The sequence below is a fragment of the Cetorhinus maximus genome, chromosome 4 (assembly GCF_964194155.1).
Source record: "Cetorhinus maximus chromosome 4, sCetMax3.hap1.1, whole genome shotgun sequence".
Taxonomy (NCBI): Eukaryota; Metazoa; Chordata; class Chondrichthyes; order Lamniformes; family Cetorhinidae; genus Cetorhinus; species Cetorhinus maximus.
Window position 1 is genome coordinate 109372595 of NC_135882.1, and position 19428 is coordinate 109392022.

At 44.1% G+C, this 19428-nt stretch overlaps 1 protein-coding gene across 2 annotated transcripts in view; it reads left to right on the plus strand.

Annotated features, from left to right (window-relative positions):
• Positions 1-19428, plus strand: part of greb1l (GREB1 like retinoic acid receptor coactivator) — a 410899-nt gene that overhangs the window by 364343 nt on the left and 27128 nt on the right. For both annotated transcript variants that reach the window (XM_078540619.1, XM_078540620.1), the window contains exons 28-30: positions 606-771; positions 15439-15666; positions 18578-18719. In XM_078540619.1, the coding sequence (XP_078396745.1) occupies positions 606-771; positions 15439-15666; positions 18578-18719 (536 nt within the window). The remainder of the gene's footprint in view (positions 1-605; positions 772-15438; positions 15667-18577; positions 18720-19428) is intronic.

Genomic DNA, 19428 nt, shown 5'->3' on the forward strand with positions numbered 1-19428 from the left:
CAACTCTTTTCGAGTACAATCACAGTTCTTGGTTTCCGGGAGTGGGACATGAACCCACAACCCTCTGATTCAAAGACGAGGGTGCTATGAACTGAGCCACAGCTGACACCTGCAGGAATGTGGAAGCTGCATTGAAAAGTAGGTCCTTAATGAGCCTGATTGGTTACCCGCTGCATGCGGGGCTAATTTCCAGCCCCACATGCCTCCAATCCAGCTGCAAATCTAGCCCCAAAATGTCTTATTCCAGCTCAAACCCAAAATATTTTTTTTTGGGAGACACTGAAACACCAAAACAGCCTCCTTAAGTTTTCTACTAATGGAACACTGTCCAGTTTTTCCCACCACCCACCTCCAATTTACCAAAAAATCTATCCTTGTTTAAGTGAATGATAAACTTTAATCAACGGATGAAGATTAACTCAATTAACAGCAATCATGTCCTATGAATTTGGAATGAGACAAGAGTACAACTGCATTACCTCAAATTATGGCTATCATTTAACCAATAGCAAAGTAAACCTTATTAAATACCCCTTTTCTGCAATTGTTCAGAACATTAGGTTTATAAAATGAGTAATCATTGTATAACCTTTTGACCTCTTCAGGCGCTGCCCATTTTCTAATCAAAGAACTTTCATACCACAATTTGGAATTGGAACGAAACCGTCAGGAAGAGATAGGGGTCAAACGACAGTGCGTCTGGCCATTTATACTTGTCATAGATGACTCTTGTGTCCTTTGGAATATTCATAATATAACAGAACCAAGCAGGTAAGAAAGGCGAATACAGCATTGTCTTAATGGTGGAATAGATTTTTTTTGAGAATTGCTTGTTTACTTCCAGCTTTCTGCCAGTGTCCCTCATTCTGCAGTGTCAGAGTACCGTAGAATATGTAGAAGCGACATCCCACACTGGTATTCTCATTCTCTTGCTGGGAAATTTTTATCCCCTCTCTGCTTGACGCACTTAAGATTGGGAATGAAGCAAAATAAAAAGGAATGATGGCAAATTTTGGAAATGTATGACAAGTCAGTCAACAGCTGTCAAGAGAAGACATTTTGGATACATTTCCTTAGTTGGAACATATGAACAAGGAACAGGAGTAGGCCATTCGGGCCTCGAGCCTGCTCCGCCATTTAATAAGATGGTGGCTGATCGGATGGTAACCTCAAATCTGCAACCCACCTACCCCCGATAACCTATCACCCCCTTGCTTACCGAGAATCTATCCACCTCTGCCTTAAAAGACTCTGCTTCCATCACCTTGTCAGGAAGAGAGTTCCAAAGACCTTCAGAGAAAAAATTTCACCTCATCTCTGTTTTAAATGGGCGACCCCTTATTTTTAAACAGTGACCCCTAGTTCTAGATTCTCCCACAAGAGCTAACATCCTCTCCACATCCACCCTGTCAAGACCCCTCAGGATCTTTTATGTTTCAATGTAGTTGCCTCTTACTCTTCTAAACTCCAGCAGATACAAGCCTAGTCTGTCCAACCTTTCCTCAAAAGACAACCTGCCCATTCTAAGTATTAGCCTGTTAAACATTCTCTGAACTGCTTCCAATGCATTTGCATGCTTCCTTAAATAAGGTGACCAAATCTTTACACAGTACTCCAGATGTGGTCTTACTACTGCTCTGTATAACTGAAACATAAGGTTATACTTTTGTATTCAATTCCCCTCTCAATAAATTATAACATTCTATTAGCTTGCCTAATTACTTGCTGTACCTGCTTACTCGCCTTTTGCAATTCATGCACTAAGACACCTAGATCCCTCTGTAGCTCGGAGCTCTGCAACCTCTCTCCATTTAGATAATATGCTTCTCTTTTATTCTTCCTGCCAAAATGGACAATTTCACATTTTCCCATATTATACTCGATTTGCCAGATCTTTTCCCACTCACTTAACCTATCTATATCTTTTTGTAGCCTTCTTTTGTCCTCTTTACAACTTACTTTTCTACCTAACTTTGTGTCATCAGCAAATTTGGCAACCATCCCACCCATCCAAGTTCCTTATATAAATGGTAAACAGTTGAGGTCCCAGCACTGATCCCTGTGGCACGCCACTTGTTACATCTTGCCAACCTGAAAAAGATCCATTTATGCCTATTCTCTGCTTCCTGTTAGCCAGCCAATCATCTATCCATGCTAATATGTTACCCCCATACCAAGAGCTTTTATTTTCCACAATAATCTTTGGCACTTTATCAAATGCCTTCAGGAAATCTTATAGTACATCCACTGGTTCCCATTTATCCACAGCACATGTTACTTCTTCAAAGAACTCCAATAAGTTTGTTGAACATGATTTCCCTTTCACAAAACCAGCACCTGACACTGCCAGAGTATAGGTTTAGAGCTTTCTAAACACTGACAGCAGTTGGTTTTTTAACAAAACTGTCTGCCAAATCTGTACAGAAACTGAAGCTAAGTATACTCTCGTTGCACTTTTGAAGTATCTGTTTCTACAATGCAAGACTGAAACATAAAACTGCATTCATTCACATCATACAGAATTTGAGATCTTTCGACTCTGTATCCTCCATTTTATTATTTTTTAAAAATTTGCTAAGTCGAGGAGAGAAATGTTGCTGGGGATGGGCGAGCATTTTCCATTTCAAGAATCCAGCATCAAACATTCCTAGATTAAGTCTAGTAGAATTAAATAACAACAACTGTAACAGCTTTTATATATAGTGCCTTTAACATAATAAAACATCCCAAGGTGCTTCACAGGAGCATTGTGAAGCAAATTTTGACATCAAGCCACATAGGGAGATAATAAGGCAGATGACCAAAAGCTTTGTCAAAAAATAGGTTTTAAGGAGCAACTTAACAGAGGAAAGAGGTGGAGAGTTTTAGGGAGGGAATTCCAGAGCTTTGGGCATTAGCAGCTAAAGCCATGGCCACCAATAATGGACCAAAATAAAGCCTCTGTCCCAACATCAAAGGAAAATCCTTTACTGCATGAATCTTAACAGTTTCCTTCCCCAACACCAACCTGAGAGACATTTATTAAGTTAATGCTAAATTCAGGCAGTTCCAAAGAAGAGTCAAAGGGAGTTGAAATGTTAACTCTGTTTCTCTCTCCACAGATGCTGCCCCAGACCTGCTGAGTTTTTTCAGCATTTTATTTCTAAATTTAGGCAGTTTTGTGCTGTAGAGCTGTGATGCCTTCTGGTTCCCAGAATTGGAAATAATCAAAGTTTCAGACTCCAAATCCTGCAGCTTAATTGAGTGTATTTCATACAGTTCCCCATGCGGCTAGTGGACTGATACATGTTGCTTGGCACCTGACTGCAGTGCAGCAGTAAATGTAGCACCTGAAAGTACATTCTCATAACAATTAGCCTATTAAGGCCATGAACAGTGTAATTGATGTAAATTTTTCGCTGCCCATCCAACCCTGCGGTTGGCGGGCAGGCAAAAAGGACAAGCGGCCTTTGCATTTTTGGCGAAACCTCACCCACAGACGGGATGAGGCTTTGACCAATGATTTTTTAAAAATTAAAACTTTTAACACTTATATTTAACAGGCCCCTGCTCATGCGACAGAGTCACATGAGGGGACATATTTTTTATCATTTCAAAAGTCTTTATTGTTAGTTTTCAGAACTCTTCAGTTCCCTGAGGCATCTCTGTGCCTCAGGGTCCTTTTCCGGTGCACACTTGTGTGCATGTGCGAAGTTCGCGCTCGCCCTCCTCCCCCTCCCAACCCAGACTTACCCTGGGCGGGCCTTAATTGGCCCGCCGGCGTGAAATCGCAGTTTGGCCCTGATCGTGGGTGGCGGTCGGCTTCCCAACCGTTCCCTGACGAGCCTGCCCGACGAGGGAAAAATCCTCCCGCCCATGTATTTCCTCTTTTAAACACTCCAGCATTTCTCGCAGTTTATTACTGGTCTCCAGTAAATCATTCTCTGCTTGTGATAAAGTGTTAAACTGCATCTGCAGTCCAGTAATTTGCTGTCTGAACACAGCACTGCCATTCTTTTCTTTTTCAAGTTCTTCTATTTGAAACACTTGCTGTTGAAGTTTTGACCTGAGGTTCAGGATCTCCCTCTTGGATGCCTCCCTCCTCTGCTAACTGTACAGCATATGGTTTCTCTTCCATATGCTCCTTTTCAGCTTGCTACGTTATTTCCTGCTCAGCCTTCAGTCTTTCCAGGTCAGCGACTTTATTCTGTGAATCTAGCTTTCCATCTTGGGATGTTGTATGTTTCTGGAAACCTTCTTCTGTAGTTGCCTAAACTTTCTGATTTAGCTCTCTTTCCTTACCTGTCAAAGAGTGCTTTGTCTTTCAATATTGGCCTTTAAATTCCAATCACCCATTCATTTGGCTTTGCATGTTATCTCTCCTGTGGTGACAAGTTAGGGCATCTGTTAGCACCATTTCTTTTCCTGGCTTGTATTTCAGGGTGAAGTCATAACTCTGAGTCCTTAAGACTAACACCTGCAGTCTTGTTGGTGCTCTACACCAACTTTTTTTTTGTAGATCTACTCTAATGGACAATGATCATTCATGAACTTTCTCCCATAGAAATTTGTATGGAGTTTCTGACATCCATACTCAACTGCCAAAAGTTCTCTTTCTAAGTTGACGTACCTGGTCTGAGGTGATGTTAGCACTTTGGATGAGAATGCTATCAGTTTTCCCTCTTGGATCAGGGCTGCTCCAGTTCTTTTGTAGAAGCATCTGCTTACAGAATCACAGAATTGTCGTGGTGCAGAAGGAGACCATTTGGCCCATTGTGTCTACAGAGTGACAGATTTCTCTCTGTTGTAGTATGACAGACGTGTCTCCTTGCATACTGCCTTTTGAGTTTGTTGAAACTGCTCTCATGTGGTTCTCAACATGGTACTCAACATCTCTCATATGCTCTTATAGGTTTGCTGTGTGTTCTGATACATGAGGAATGAAAGAACTCATGTACTAGATCAAACCATGGAAACATCTCAATTCTTGTTTCTTGGAGCTTCCATCTCTGAAATAGCTGTGACTTTTTGAGGACACAGCTTGATTCCATCAGGTGTGTGCACCATTCTGAAGAATTGGCATTCTGTCATCTTCACAATGTGTTTGTCTGTATATATCTTGATCCCAACTTTCCTGGTTCTCTCTATGGCTCCATGTAGATGGTAGTTATGATCTTTTGCATCTACACCATAGGTCTGGAATTCCTCAATTGAGTAGATATGGGGAGGATGTTTCCACTTCTAGGGCAGACTAGAACGAGGGGATACAGTTTAAGAATAAGAAGTCTCCCCTTTAAGATGGCGATGAGGAGAATTTTTTTCTCCCCAAGAGTTGTTAGTATGTGGAATGCTCTTCCCTAGAAAGCAGTGGAGGATGGGTCATTGAATTTATTCAAGGCAGAGTTAGACAGATTTTTGATGGATAAGGGAGTCAAGAGTTATGGAGAGAAAAGAGGAGTTGAGACCACAGTCAGACCAGCCATGATCTTAATGAATGGCAGAGCAGGCTTGAAGGACTGAATAGCCTACTCCTGCTTCTAAATACTATGTTCATCAGCTGTGCTGACTGCTCCTTTACATCTTCTGTATGCCTCACCTGGCTTCTGCTGGGACACATCCTGGTCCACTTTAAGGCCGAACAGTAGAGCAGGAATGTGTACCATCCAGAAGGAGTGTTGAATGTTGTCAACAGCGAGTCAAGCTTCACATTTCAATAGCCATTTCTGGCATCAAATTGCTGAAAATGTTTACCCCTGCCATTGCTGCCATGATCTCTTCCAGTGTTGAATTAGGTTGGTGATTCCTCTTTATTGCTTAATTAAGATCTTTGGGATCCAGGCAAATGTTTAGCCGTCCATTTGACTTCTCTCTTACCACGATGGAATTTACCCATTGGGTAGGCTCTGTGACTCTGGTGATCACTTTCTTTTCTTCCATCTCTTGGAGCTTTTCTTTAAATTGTATGGGTACTTTACATGTGGGATGAATCACTAGTTTCATTACTGGGTCAATGGTGATGTGATACTCAAAATCTTAAAGCATCCAACCATCTCATCGAAACACTCTGGATACATTTGTACCAAATCTTCCTTACTTCTGATTGGAGAGCGCTTTTTAATGGGTGTACCACCTTCAACCCTCAGTGTCACCTCCTTCATCTCATGGTTACTGTGATCAGCTACAACTCTTCGCAATAGCTCAACCTCAGGAGAGCAGGTCCATCTGTTTCAGCGACATAGATCATACAGTTAACATCTTTTCCTTTGTGTGTCCCTCTGATTTGGGTTGTTCCTAGCCATTGGGGAGGATCTTCCAGGCGGGGGGCGGGGCCCGCTCGCCGACGCATAAAATGACGCAGGATGATGTCAGGTGGAACTCTCAACGTCACCCCACGTCATTTCCATTTTCAGATTGGCGGGGGCGCAGCCGAGTCAGCTACACGCCCACCAACCTGTCAATGGCCTATTGAGGCCATTTAAAAAGTGATTAACCTCATAAATGGACCTGCCTGTCCAACCTTAGGGTTGGTGGCAGGCCGGGAGTCCTGGCAGGCTTAAGAGAAAGCATGAAACCTCATCCACAGGCGGGCATAAGGGAGATCAGTGCGCTCTTTCGGGCACACTCTCGGCTGAGGGAACCCCCCCCGCCTGCACAGGGAGTGCATAGCGCTTCCTGGCAGACGTCACGCTGGGAGGGCCTTAATTGGCTCACCCACGTAAAATGGCAGCGTGCCCCCGATCGGAGGCATGCCTGCCCACACCCGCTCCTGCGCTTCCCCCCAACAGGGGAAAAATTTTCCCCATTAAATCTCAGTTCCCCCATCTGCCATTAGCATGGCATTGCTGGGTTTCAGGTCATCTTCCCTTGGGTAAGCATTTTCTTTCAAATTTTCAGGAGAAATATTCTGGTATAGTCTGAGTGGGATGATGTTATTCTGTGCTCTGGTATCAAGCTTCAGTTTCAGATTTATGGTCGTGAGTTTATATCTCACCCTCTTCCTGATCTGAATGGTTGTGTGACCTTATTTTCTCGGAAGCTGTCACACCCAGCCATTTCATGCAGTTGTATAGTTCTTATGCCTATTGTGTTCTCAAACTCGTAGGGTGGAGTTGTCCCAGAGTTGCACAAAGTGTGGTAGCAGGCGTGAAAAAAGTCATTTAACCCGCCGGATGCAATGACGGGTTTCACACCGTTTCGTCCCATTCCACCTCATGAATTATGCAACTGCGGGAAACACGCTGTCTCGCTTGTGGGCGGCCTCCGATTTACACGCCATGCCATTGCTTTGCCACTTCCTCATGCAGGGCACCATATTTAAACTGCAGCCGTGTGCACACTTCTCAATGCTTGCAGCAGGACTGATCCGGTGAAGACATGGCCCCAAAAACCAAGAAGAGTGCAGCCCCTCGATTCAGTGACACGTCCCTGGGAGCCTTCTTGACACCGTGGAGGCCCACCACAATGTCCTCTACCCCTGTTCTAGCTGCAGGAGGCCCATCAGTCTCACCACTGCAGCTTGCGAGGTGGTAGCAGAGGTGGTCAGTGCCAATGCTGCACACAAGAGGTCGACCAACCTGTGCAAAAAGAGGATGAATGATCTCATCCGTGCTCCCAGGGTAAGGCAACCATCTCATCATTCTAAACTCACACACTCACAAGGCCATCACATATTCACTGGCATCTCACTCACTGCCAGCCCAAGGGACATCACCACTCATTCTCTCTCACACACCCTCACATCTTCATCTGGCCTCATCTCCCCTGGAGACTGCCTCCTCAGCCCTCACCATCTTGAGGCCACTTGCACAGATCAACATGTGCCCCCACACACACCCTGGGAATACCCCCTTCCCCAGTACAGCCCTAGCCCTGCAGCCTCTCCCCTTGCCTGAGGCCACTGCTCCCCCTTCCCCAAGCAAGCCCTCGCCCTGGAGCCATTGAAAACCCATCCCCACCTTATGGCTGGTCTGGTAGGTAGACACCTGCCCATGACCCCCCTAAAAGTGATGTGGTGCTGCCTGTGAAGCCTGGCGCTGATGACTGCGAGTGCTGACCGAAGCAAGGTAGGCAAACAAACTTCAAAGTCCTGACCGACATGCAGCTCACCAATACATGTCACTTTGGTGCAGTTGTGAAACAACGCCGACATGCCCAGATGATCTAGCCTGGGTGGATGATTCCGCAGGCAGGGATTATTACTATATGCTGAAGGGCAGGATCATCTGGTCGGCGTGAGGAGGCGGGCCCAACACGACGATGCGTAAAATGACGCACGATAACGTCGGGTTTGCGACCGACGTCATCGCGTGCCATCGCGATATTCCTTTTAGCGGGCGCATGCTGGAGTCGGCTGCACTCCCACCAAAATGTAAACATAGAAACTAGGAGCAGGAGAAGGCCATTCAGCCCTTTGAGCCTGCTCCGCAATTCATTATGATCATGGCTTATCATCCAACTCAATAGCCTGCTCCTGCTTTCTCCCCATACCTTTTGATCCCTTTTGCCCCAAGAGCTATATCTAATTCCTTCTTGAAAGCATACTATGTTTTGGTCTCAACTACTTTCTGTGGTCATGAATTCCAGAGGCTCACCACTCTCTGGGTGAAGAAATTTCTCCTCATCTCAGTCCTAAATGGTCTACCCCATATTCTCAGACTGTGACCCCTGGTTCTGGACTCCCCCACCATCGGGAACATCCTTCCTGCATCTACCCTGTCTAGTCCTGTTAGAATTTTATAGGTTTCTATAAGATCCCCCCTCGTTCTTCTGAACTCCAGCGAATACAATCCTAATCGACTCAATCTCTCCTTATATGTCAGTCCCGCCATCCCAGGAATGAGTTGGGTAAACCTTCGCTGCACTCCCTCTATAGCAAGAACACCCTTCCTCAGATAAGGAGACCAAAACTGCACACAATATTCCAGGCGTGGTCTCACCAAGGCCCTGTACAATTGCAGCAAGACATCCCTGTTTCTGTACTCGAATCCTCTGGCTATGAAGGCCAACATACCATTTGCCTTCTTTACCGCCTGCTGCACCTGCATGCTTACCTTCAGCGACTGGTGTACAAGAACATCCAGGTCTCGTTGCACATTCCCCTCTCTCAATTTATGGTCATTCAGATAATAACCTGCCTTCCTATTTTTGCTACCAAAATGGATAACCTCACATTTATCCACATTATACTGCATCTGCAACGCGTTTGTCCACTTACCAAATCACACTGAAGCATCTCTGCATCCACCTCACAGCTCACCCTCCCACTCAGCTTTGTGTCATCTGCAAATTTGGAGATATTACATTTAATTCCCTCATCTAAATCATTAATATATATTGTGAATAACTGGGGTCCCAGTGCTGATCCCTGCAGTACCCCACTAGTCACTGCCTGCCATTTGGAAAAAGACCCGTTTATTCCTACTCTTTATTTCCTGTCTGCCAACCAGTTTTCTATCCATCTCAATACACTACCCCTAAACCCATGCGCTTTAATTTTACACGCCAATCTCTTATATGGGACTTTGTCGAAAGCCTTCTGAAAGTCCAAATAAACCACATCTACTGGCTCCCCTTCATCAACTCTACTAATTACATCCTCAAAAAATTCCAGTAGATTTGTCAAGCATGATTTCCCTTTCATAAATCCATGCTGACTCTGTCCGATTCTGCCACTGTTTTCCATGTGCTCAGCTATTAAATCTTTTATAATGGACTCTAGAATTTTCCCACTACCAACGTCAGGCTAACTGGTCTATAATTCCCTGTTTTCTCTCTGCCTCCCTTTTTAAATAGTGAGGTTACATTAGATACCCTCCAATCTGTAGGAACTGTTCCAGAGTCTATAGAATCTCGGAAGATGACCACCAATGCATCCACTGTTTCTAGATCCACTTCCTTAAGTACACTGGGATGTAGATGATCAGGCCCCAGGGATTTATCGGCCTTCAATCCTATCAATTTCCCCAACACCATTTCCCTACTAATACTGATTCTTTCAGTTCCTCCCTCTCACTAAACCCTGTGTCCCCCAACATTTCTGGTATGTTATTAGTGTCCTCCTTTGTGAAGACAGAACCAAAGTATGTATTTAGTTGGTCAGCCATTTCTTTGTTCCCCATTATAAATTCCCCTGTTTCTGACTGTAAGGGATCTACATTTGCCTTCACCAATCTTTTTCTCTTCACATACCTATAGAAACTTTTACAGTCAGTTTTTATGTTCTCTGCAAGCTTACTATCGTACTCTATTTTCCCCTTCTTAATCAATCCCTTAGTCCTCCTTTGCTGAATTCTAAACTGCTCCCAATCCTCAGGTCTGTTGTTTTTTCTGGCCAATTTGTATGCCTCTTCCTTGCATCTAATACTATCTCTAATTTCCCTTGTAAGCCATAGTTTAGCCACCTTTCCTGTTTTACTTTTGTGCCAGACAGGAATAAACAATTGTTGCAGTTCACCCATGCACTCTTTGAATGTTTGCCATTGCCTATCCACCGCCATCCCTTTAAGTAACGTTTCCCAATCCATCATAGCCAACTTATGCCTCATACCATCATGGTTTCCTTTATTAAGATTCAGGACCCAAGCCTCAGAATCAACTACATCACTCTCCATCTTGATGAAGAATTCTATCATATTATGGTCGCTCAACCCCAAGGAGCCTTGCACAACTAGATTGCCAATTATTCCTTTCTGATTACACAATACCCAATCGAGGATGGCCTGTTCTCTCATTGGTTCCTCAATGTATTGGTCCAGAAAAACATCCCGTATACACTCCAGGAATTCCCCTCTATGGTATTGTAACTAATTTGATTTGACCAATCTATATGCAGATTAAAGCCACCCATAATTACAGATGTTCCTCTATTGCATGCGTCTCTAATTTCCTGTTTAATGCCATTCCAAACATTACCACTACAGTTTGGGTGTCTATATACAACCCCCGCTAACGTTTTTTGCCCTTTAGTGTTTCTCAGCTCTGCCCATACAGATTTCACATCGTCGGAGCTAATATCTTTCCTCACTTTTGCGTTAATTTCCTCTTTAACCAGCATGTAACTCCACCGTATTTTCCTTTTTGTCTATCCTTCCTAAATACTGAATACCCCTGGATGTTCAGTTCCCATCCCTGGACACCCTGTAGCCATGTCTCCGTAATCCCGACTATATCATACTTGTTTACATCTATTTGCGTGGTTAATTCATCCACTTTATTGTGAATGTTCCTCATGTTAAGGCACAAAGTCTTAAGGCTTGTCTTTTTAACATTACTTGTCCCGTTCCCACTATTTTTCACTAAGGCCCTGTTTGATTCTTGCCCTTGATTTCTCTGACTATCACTTTTCTTATTCCGCTTTCTGTCTTTTGTTTTTGTCTTTGATTCCCCTTCCTCTGACTCCTTGCATAGGTTCCCATCCCCCTGCCATTTTAGTTTAAATCCACCCCAACCACTCTACCAAATGTTCCCCTAGGACATCCTGCCCAGGTGTAACCCATCCAGTTTGTACCGGTCCCAATGCCCCAGGAATCTGAAACCCTCCCTTTCACACCATCTCTTCAGCCACGTATTCATCCGATATATCCTGCTATTTCTACTCTGACTGGCACGTGGCACTGGTAGTAATCCTGAGATCACTACCTTTTGAGGTCCTACTTTTCAACTTACTTCCCAACTCCCTAAATTCTGCTTTTAGGACCTCATCCCTTTTTTTAACCTATATCGTTTGTACCAATGTATACCACGACCACTGGCTGTGCACCCTCCCCCTTCAGAATGTCCTCTAGCCACTCTGAGACATCCTTGACCCTAGCACCAGGGAGGCAACATACCATCCTGGAATCTGGTTTGCTGCCACAGAAACGTCTATCTATTCCCCTTACAAGTGAATCCCCTATAAATATTGCATTCCCACACTTTTTACTCCTTGCCTGTGCAGCATAGCCAATCGTGGTGCAATGAATTTGGCTGTTGCTGCTTTCTCCTGAGAGGCCATTCCCCCTAACAGTATCCAAAGCGGTATATTAGTTTTGCAGCGGAATAGCCACAGGAGATTCCTGCACTACCTGCCTCGCCCTCTTGCTTTGCCTGGTCGTCACCCATTCCCTTCCTGCCTGTGGACTCTTAGCCTGCAGTGTGGCCACCTCTCTATACGTGCTATTCACAATACTCTCCACCTTGTGGATGCTCCACAGTGTCCCCAGCTGCCGCTCCAACTCCAAAACCTGTGCTTCCAGGAGCTGCAGCTGGAGACACTTCCTACACACATGCTGGCCCCGGGCACTGGAAATGCTCCCGGCTTCCCACATAAAGCAGGAGCAGCACACCACAGCTTTGAGCTCTCCTGCCGTGACTCACCCCTTTAAATTAAATTAAACCTTTTGGAAGATACTTAATATCAATTACTCTCGGGCCCTTCTTCCCCGCTCCTCGTTGTTACAGAATATAGCCCCTACAAATGATGAACCACTAAATAAGACCTTAAAAACTATAAGCAATAAAAGTAGTAAATGCTTACCTGGCCATACTCGCGGTACTCAAAGGATCACCTCGTTCCTTCCTCACCGAACTCCCTCAGTCACCCCTGCTCTCCCAGCTTCTCTTCAACTCCCGACTCCTCTCGCGCTCCTCTTCAACTCCCGACGACTCTCGCGCTCGTCTTCAACTCCCGACGACTCTCGTGCTCCTCTTCAACTCCCGACTCCTCTCGCGCTCCTCTTCAACTCCCGACTCCCGACGACTCTCGCGCTCCTCTTCAACTCCCGATGACTCTCGCGCTCGTCTTCAACTCCTGACGACTCTCGCGCTCGTCTTCAACTCCCGACGACTCTCGCGCTCGTCTTCAACTCCCGACGACTCTCGCGCTCGTCTTCAACTCCCGACGACTCTCGCGCTCGTCTTCAACTCCCGACGACTCTCGCGCTCGTCTTCAACTCCCGACGACTCTCGCGCTCGTCTTCAACTCCCGACGACTCTCGCGCTCCTCTTCAACTCCCGATGACTCTTGCGCTCCTCTCCAGCTCCCGGCTCCTCTCGCGCTCCTCCAGCTCCCGGCTCCTCTCGCGCTCCTCTTCAGCTCTTGGCTCCTCTCGCGCTCCTCTTCAACTCCCGACGACTCTCGCGCTCCTCCAGCTCCCAGCTCCTCTTGCGCTCCTCTTCAGCTCCCGGCTCCTCTCGCGCTTCTCTTCAACTCCCGACGACTCTCGCGCTTCTCTTCAGCTCCCGACGACTCTCGCGCTTCTCTTCAGCTCCCGACGACTCTCGCGCTTCTCTTCAGCTCCCGACAACTCTCGCGCCTTCTCACCATAATGTCCCCCTACCCACACGCCATGATGCCTGACACCAACGGGGCCGGAAAATTCCAGCCGTAGTCATCTTCCAGAGTATGGATGTTTTGGTTTCTTTTCATTCTCATTTTTTTCCTTGTTGCTCTGCCTCTGGTAACTCACTTGCCATCTTCTCTTTTATACATCTCTTCCCAGTGATCGGGCCTATATGTGGCACATTTCCTTTTGTCTCTGAACTCATGTGGTCATCCACAGCTTCTGCAAATCTTTCTCCCTATATGGTCTGCATTCTTTTGTTGCTGTTTCATGTGCCAATCAAATCTTCTGTACTTAAGGGTGTGCAGAGCTGATCTATCAGCCTTTCACTTGTTTCCTTGAATTTACATTTTCTGGCTGCATTTTTCAATCTTGTTAAGAAATTGTCAATAGTCTCATCTGGTTCCAGCCTCAGGCTTGGAATTCATATTGGTGCATCTGATGATTTGATATTGGCTGGAGATGTGTGCTGAATTTTTCAAAAACTTTGAGTTTTTACTGTCATCCTCACTCATCTCCCAGCTATTAAACAAATCAAACACCTTCTCTCATGCCCATAAAAGAATGCAGTTTATTCTTTCCTCCTCTTGGTGTCTTTTAGGGTCCAATTACTGAATGTCAGTCTGCACTTTTGTTTAAATTTCTCAAATGCCTCTATGACATCATCAGCCTCCCAATTCATCATGGCCATTTCATTTTCATACAACTCACTCAGTTTTTCTCTATCTGGCATGAATTCGGGTTGATTTTTTTCAATCTAATTTGGAATTAAATCCATTTGAAATGTTAAGGTCTTACTCACAGCACCTACCACCATGTTATGTCTTCTGGTTCCCAGAATTCAAAATAATCACACTTTTGGACTAAAAATGCTGGAGCTTTGAGTGTATTTCCTACTGGCTGGTGGACTGATATATTGTTGCTTGGCACCTGACTTCAGTGCAGCAGTAAATGTGGCACCCTGGATGTGCATTCTCTTAACATTTAGTTCCTAACTCTTTATGAACAATATAACAAGATTTATGCCCACTGGGAGCTGGATTGTGACTGTCCAAACTTATTCCATTTAGTCCTTACGTCCTTTTAGCCGAGGCTGAATTTGATGTCGGTACTAGAGGTGAAAGACTAGTGTCTAAAGACTCCATCTTCCAATATATGATGCAAACTTTTTAAGACACTATACCACAATATCCCACCCACACATGTGATGGAATTTAATCTAAGCAGTGGGAATCAGAGAGTACCGTGTTGCCTCCTTTGGGGAAGGCCTGCCCTATTAAGTGCCAATCAGACACTTAAGTGGCCAGCATGGGCTTTTTCCGGGATCAGGGACCCTGCAGGCAGAAATTCCGATCCCCTGGAGCTGCTGGCTAATCAGAGGCCAGCAGGCAGTGCCAGTGGGAGCAATGGCAGCTGCTGACATCACAGGCCCAAGATCACCGAGGATCCCCAGGCTACAGATGAGTGAGGGCAGGATGGGGGTCACAGAGTGTGGGTTGCGTGGGTAGTAGGGGTGGGTGTCGGCAGCAAGGGCATGAGGGTGGCTTTCAGCACCACCCCTCTCCCCCTCAACCTTTCTGAATCCAGGTCTCTCGATAAGGCTCTGAGTGCCTACCCCACCCCCCGGGACCCCACTAGAAACTTGACAGGGTTTGTTTCTTGGGCTCCGCATGTGGCAACTGTTGTATCCACCGCTGGTTGAATACCAGCAGGGGCAGGATGGTAGGAATTAATGCCCATCCAAGGGCCTCAATTGGTGGTGGGGCACGAAGGCCATCCACGAACCCCCCTGGCCTGATTAAATTCCCCACCTCCAACCTTGCCTTGGGGTGGGCATTAAATTCTGCCCATTGTGTAACAGACAAAAGGGGAGATTAGAGAATTTGCATTTATATAAGCACCTCTTGCTTCTCTCTGAAACATCTAAACCAAGTTTACAAACAAACTTTGCATCACAAAGTAATTCAATGTTATATAAACAAATGCTGCAGCCACTTTATGATTGACAAGAATTCAGAGACTGCAATGAGGTGAAACTTAGATTATTTAATTTGCAAAAACTGCTGTGGGGTTTGGAATGTGAATGTGTGAAATGAAATGGCCCTGTACAAGCAATTGACGTAACAATTCTTTTAAACAGTGAAACAAAGGAACCCACAATTTCCACAAAGAATGTTTCCTTGAAGACCATAATGCTGCATATTGAGGCCACACCAAAGATTACTCATTACGCGCTCTGTGGAATTCAAAAATGGAACAGCAAGTTGAATGCTAGCAAACTGAAGACACCATTCTCTCGCTGTCACATACATGACTTTATATTGTTGAATGTTGATCTTACGCAGAATGTACAGTATGATCTGAACAGGTAAGTTTCACACAATTAACAATTGGAATTTCTTCAAAGATTTATTCATTTATTTCAAATCAACTTCTATCACAGCCAGGAGCCAAATTGAGGTATGTTTTACAATCAGCCATTGCTCGAGTGAGCAAAAAAAGTGATAGAGCAGAATAAAATAACGTATTGATCATTAGATTAGGATCTTTACATTATCAGGGTTCAAAGTTTAACAATCATTAGAGCTTATTCATTGTAACGGTAAGATTTGGCATTTTGCATCTTAATTCAGCTAGCTGTTTTAAGTTACATAGCTGGTAACTGCTATGAGATCTGTCTGCAGGTAGCAAGTAGTGAAGCTGGGAGTTTGGCAGTGATTTTGTGAAAGAACAGCAGAGTTAATTGTGCTTGTTCTTGAGTGACTCCAGACCATAATTGCATAAAGAAAGCATTGGAGTAACTCTGGTAATCAGGGCCAAGAATATGCTGAGCTTGGTAGTCAAAAGAATTTGTGTGTGGTAACCTGCTCATGAAGACACTGGGAAGATTATTTGCTCATTCAGTAGCAATAAACCATCCTGAACTTGGCAGCATAAGACTGGGATGGTTTGAAGTCTCAGGTCTCCTCTGCATACTCCAGCTGATTGCAACTGGCCGGAAGAAGCAGCTTGCCGGTATGCATGAGTGGATTATGAACTAGCAAGAGGCTGGTGGCAGAGACTGATGGAACTATTCTTGACACTCATCTATGTTATGGGAAGATCATTAGGGATGGTGGGGGAGCCAAGGCAAGGCAAGGGAGGTCTCAGTTTTCCTTATGGAATCTGTTGGAGTCCAGGTTCTTTGAGAAAAGCAAAAAAGCACAACTGTATGACTCTCTTCCAGCCCACAATTCCTCATCCTGCTAAATTTCCCTAATGGGAAAGCCACAATGGCTTCCCTACTCGGACCGCTAGTTAAAATGGAAGATCGAGACAGTGATTAAGGTGTCTGGGTAGTGAAGTGGGCTGGTTGGAAGGCCTGCCATGGTTCGCTGGGACACCGTACCGGTCCTACACATGGTTGTTAGACCCCTAACCCTCACCCTCACTGCTCTATCTACTCCCAATGCCCCCTCATATCCTCATTACCCCTCCATGTGCCCATATCTCCCAGCTCCCCTCCATGCCCCTCATAAACCCTCCATGCCTTCTCAAGCTCCCCATGCCTATTCCATATCCCTTCCATGCCCCCATGCATCCTCCATACCCACTCTTCCAGTGTTCTATGTACAGAACCAATGAGCCATTGGTAAGCCTGACAAGCCTTTAAAATGCTCCTGAAATTGACAAAATAAACAAATACACTTTAAAAATCTCCTTTGGAAAAAAATGCAGTTATAAAAAATGCATAACCTCTTAAAAGTGTAATTGAAACACAGCCATTCATAATATCAAAGACAAAGCTTTAATTTTCTTAACACCTCCTAATCTTGTCAAAATAAATAAACAGGAAATGAAAAAGCACATCAAAGAAAGAATAACTTATTACAACCTCATAAAGCTGTCAATCACCTCCATTCACTGAGAATTCAGCCCACTTGTGAAGATGAGTGTGAAGCCCATTAACCCTCATCTCCTTACCCACTCACCTCCCAAACCCCCCTCATGCCCTATACCAGCTTACCCTCACAACCAACTTTCAACCTCATGACCCTCTCAACTCCCGTACTCCCCACCCACCATAACCCCTGAGCCCCCATACTCCCAGCCCACTCATCCAGTAATCATTCCAAACAGAATTCACGAGCCTATCAATCTTTGAGTAGCTCGTAAATCTGTCAAAATAAATAAGCATTACTTGAAAATTCATTTGCAAAAACACAATTATCTTAACAGTTCATAAATCTATCAAAATAACCGATCTCACATTCCACTTGCCAGTTGGGTCAACAACCCCTGCTGAGCAGACTCTATTAATAGGTTTATAGTTCAGCCAAGCATTCATAATGAGAGTTCATTGAACAACTGTGTCAACAAACCCTTCTGAGCTGAATCCGTTAAAGCCTGTGAAGACAGCCAGAAGCTTAGCCATCTGTCAAAGCTTTGACAGGTGGCTGAGCTTTCACTATTTTTGAAGTTCAGTTCAGCCACCTGGCCAGTTCAAAGCTTTGAAACAGCCAAACAGAGGGCTGAGCTGAACTTCAAGAAAATAATTTAAGCTCTGGGCACATTTCACACCATCATCTCTGTATTTCACCGTTGTACAATTCAGAATAGCATTTTATCCAATGGATAATGCAATCAAATACATCTAAAGACTTTTCTACTTTCACAATGCTATTCATTACACTGACAGCCTGCCAGATGTCAGAAGTGACAACCTGGTAGCCACATTCTTTAACGGTCACTTACCTTCTCAAAATAAAAAGCCCTAGCATCACTCACTATATTAAAAACATATATAAATCCTGATACTGCACTTCATTATGATGTGAAGATGAACTCACCTTTCATACGGTTCCCGACCATGGTCAATGACATCTCTGAGCTGGTGTGATTCACATCACCTTCCAAAACCAGCCCGACTCAAGGAAAATTGCTGAAGACCTGAAATGTCCATTTCCTCAAAGATGCCAGCAAAGCAGGGACATTGATGTGCGGGAATGCCGGATTTGGGTCCTGCCATAATTTTTAAAGCCCGTCGGATGCTTTTCGGCCCCGATTTGGGAGGGAAAAATCCAGAATTCTGGAGCTGGCTGAAAAAAAGCCACAGACAGGAATAATGGAAAAAAGTTGGAATAAGTTTGCCATCCTGGTAATTGAAACCCTTTAGCCATTGGAAGAGAGATTGATTATGCAGTAGCTCAGTTTGTATCATTGTACAAAGAAACTTTTACTGTGAATGGCCCTTGTGTAGAGAGAAAAAATAAGGAATTAAAACATTCTGTTTCTAATAGGTATACCTGTGAAGACATTGACTTCAACCTACGGACAAATAGCAGTGGTTTACTCCTTTGTCGATTCAACCACTTTAGTCTCATGAAGAAATATATCCAGGTTGGAGGACATAAAGATTTTGTTATCAAACCCAAGATCATGGTAAGGAATAACTGTGATGATATGTTTTATGAACATAGCTTGATCCTGAGCAAGAATATGTTTCACCTGATATTGAATATCTTGCAACAGGTTACAGTGAACTTCTTCGTGCCATATAAAGTTAAAGGAAAAGTTTTAAAATATATATTAAATTTTATATTTTTAAATCAAAAATAAAACCAAAAGTTAAAATGAGATTTCACACTTCTAATAATTACCTTTTCAGTGCCAGTGAAGGTTGATAGGCAATAATTAACATTTCTCATCTTGTTAAATGGACAAGTCTAAACTTTCTCTGGTGAGTTTAGTTTGTATCCAGCACACAAAACAGCAACTTTATGTTACTCAATGTATTTCAATGATGAGTCAGACAGTGAGATACTGTTTGTGTGAAACTAACAGTGGAGCAACATAACTTGGACAGCAACTTTTGGAAATCCTCATTTATCTGTGCATCTGCTTCTTGCTTGAAGTTACTGCACTTTTTGATCATAAACATTTTGATTATTTTGACAACAAATTCTGGTCCATCCCCTCTAAGGAATAAAAGTATTTAGTTCAAAACCAATTCCGGTTTGAATCAAATACCTAATTATCCTATAATATGATACATCACTGGGGATGTAGAAAATGGGTACAAGTGTGCTCGGTGAATTGTTTCACTATTTCTTGGGATGTCAAGCTCGATTAAAGGTGCATAATATAAATG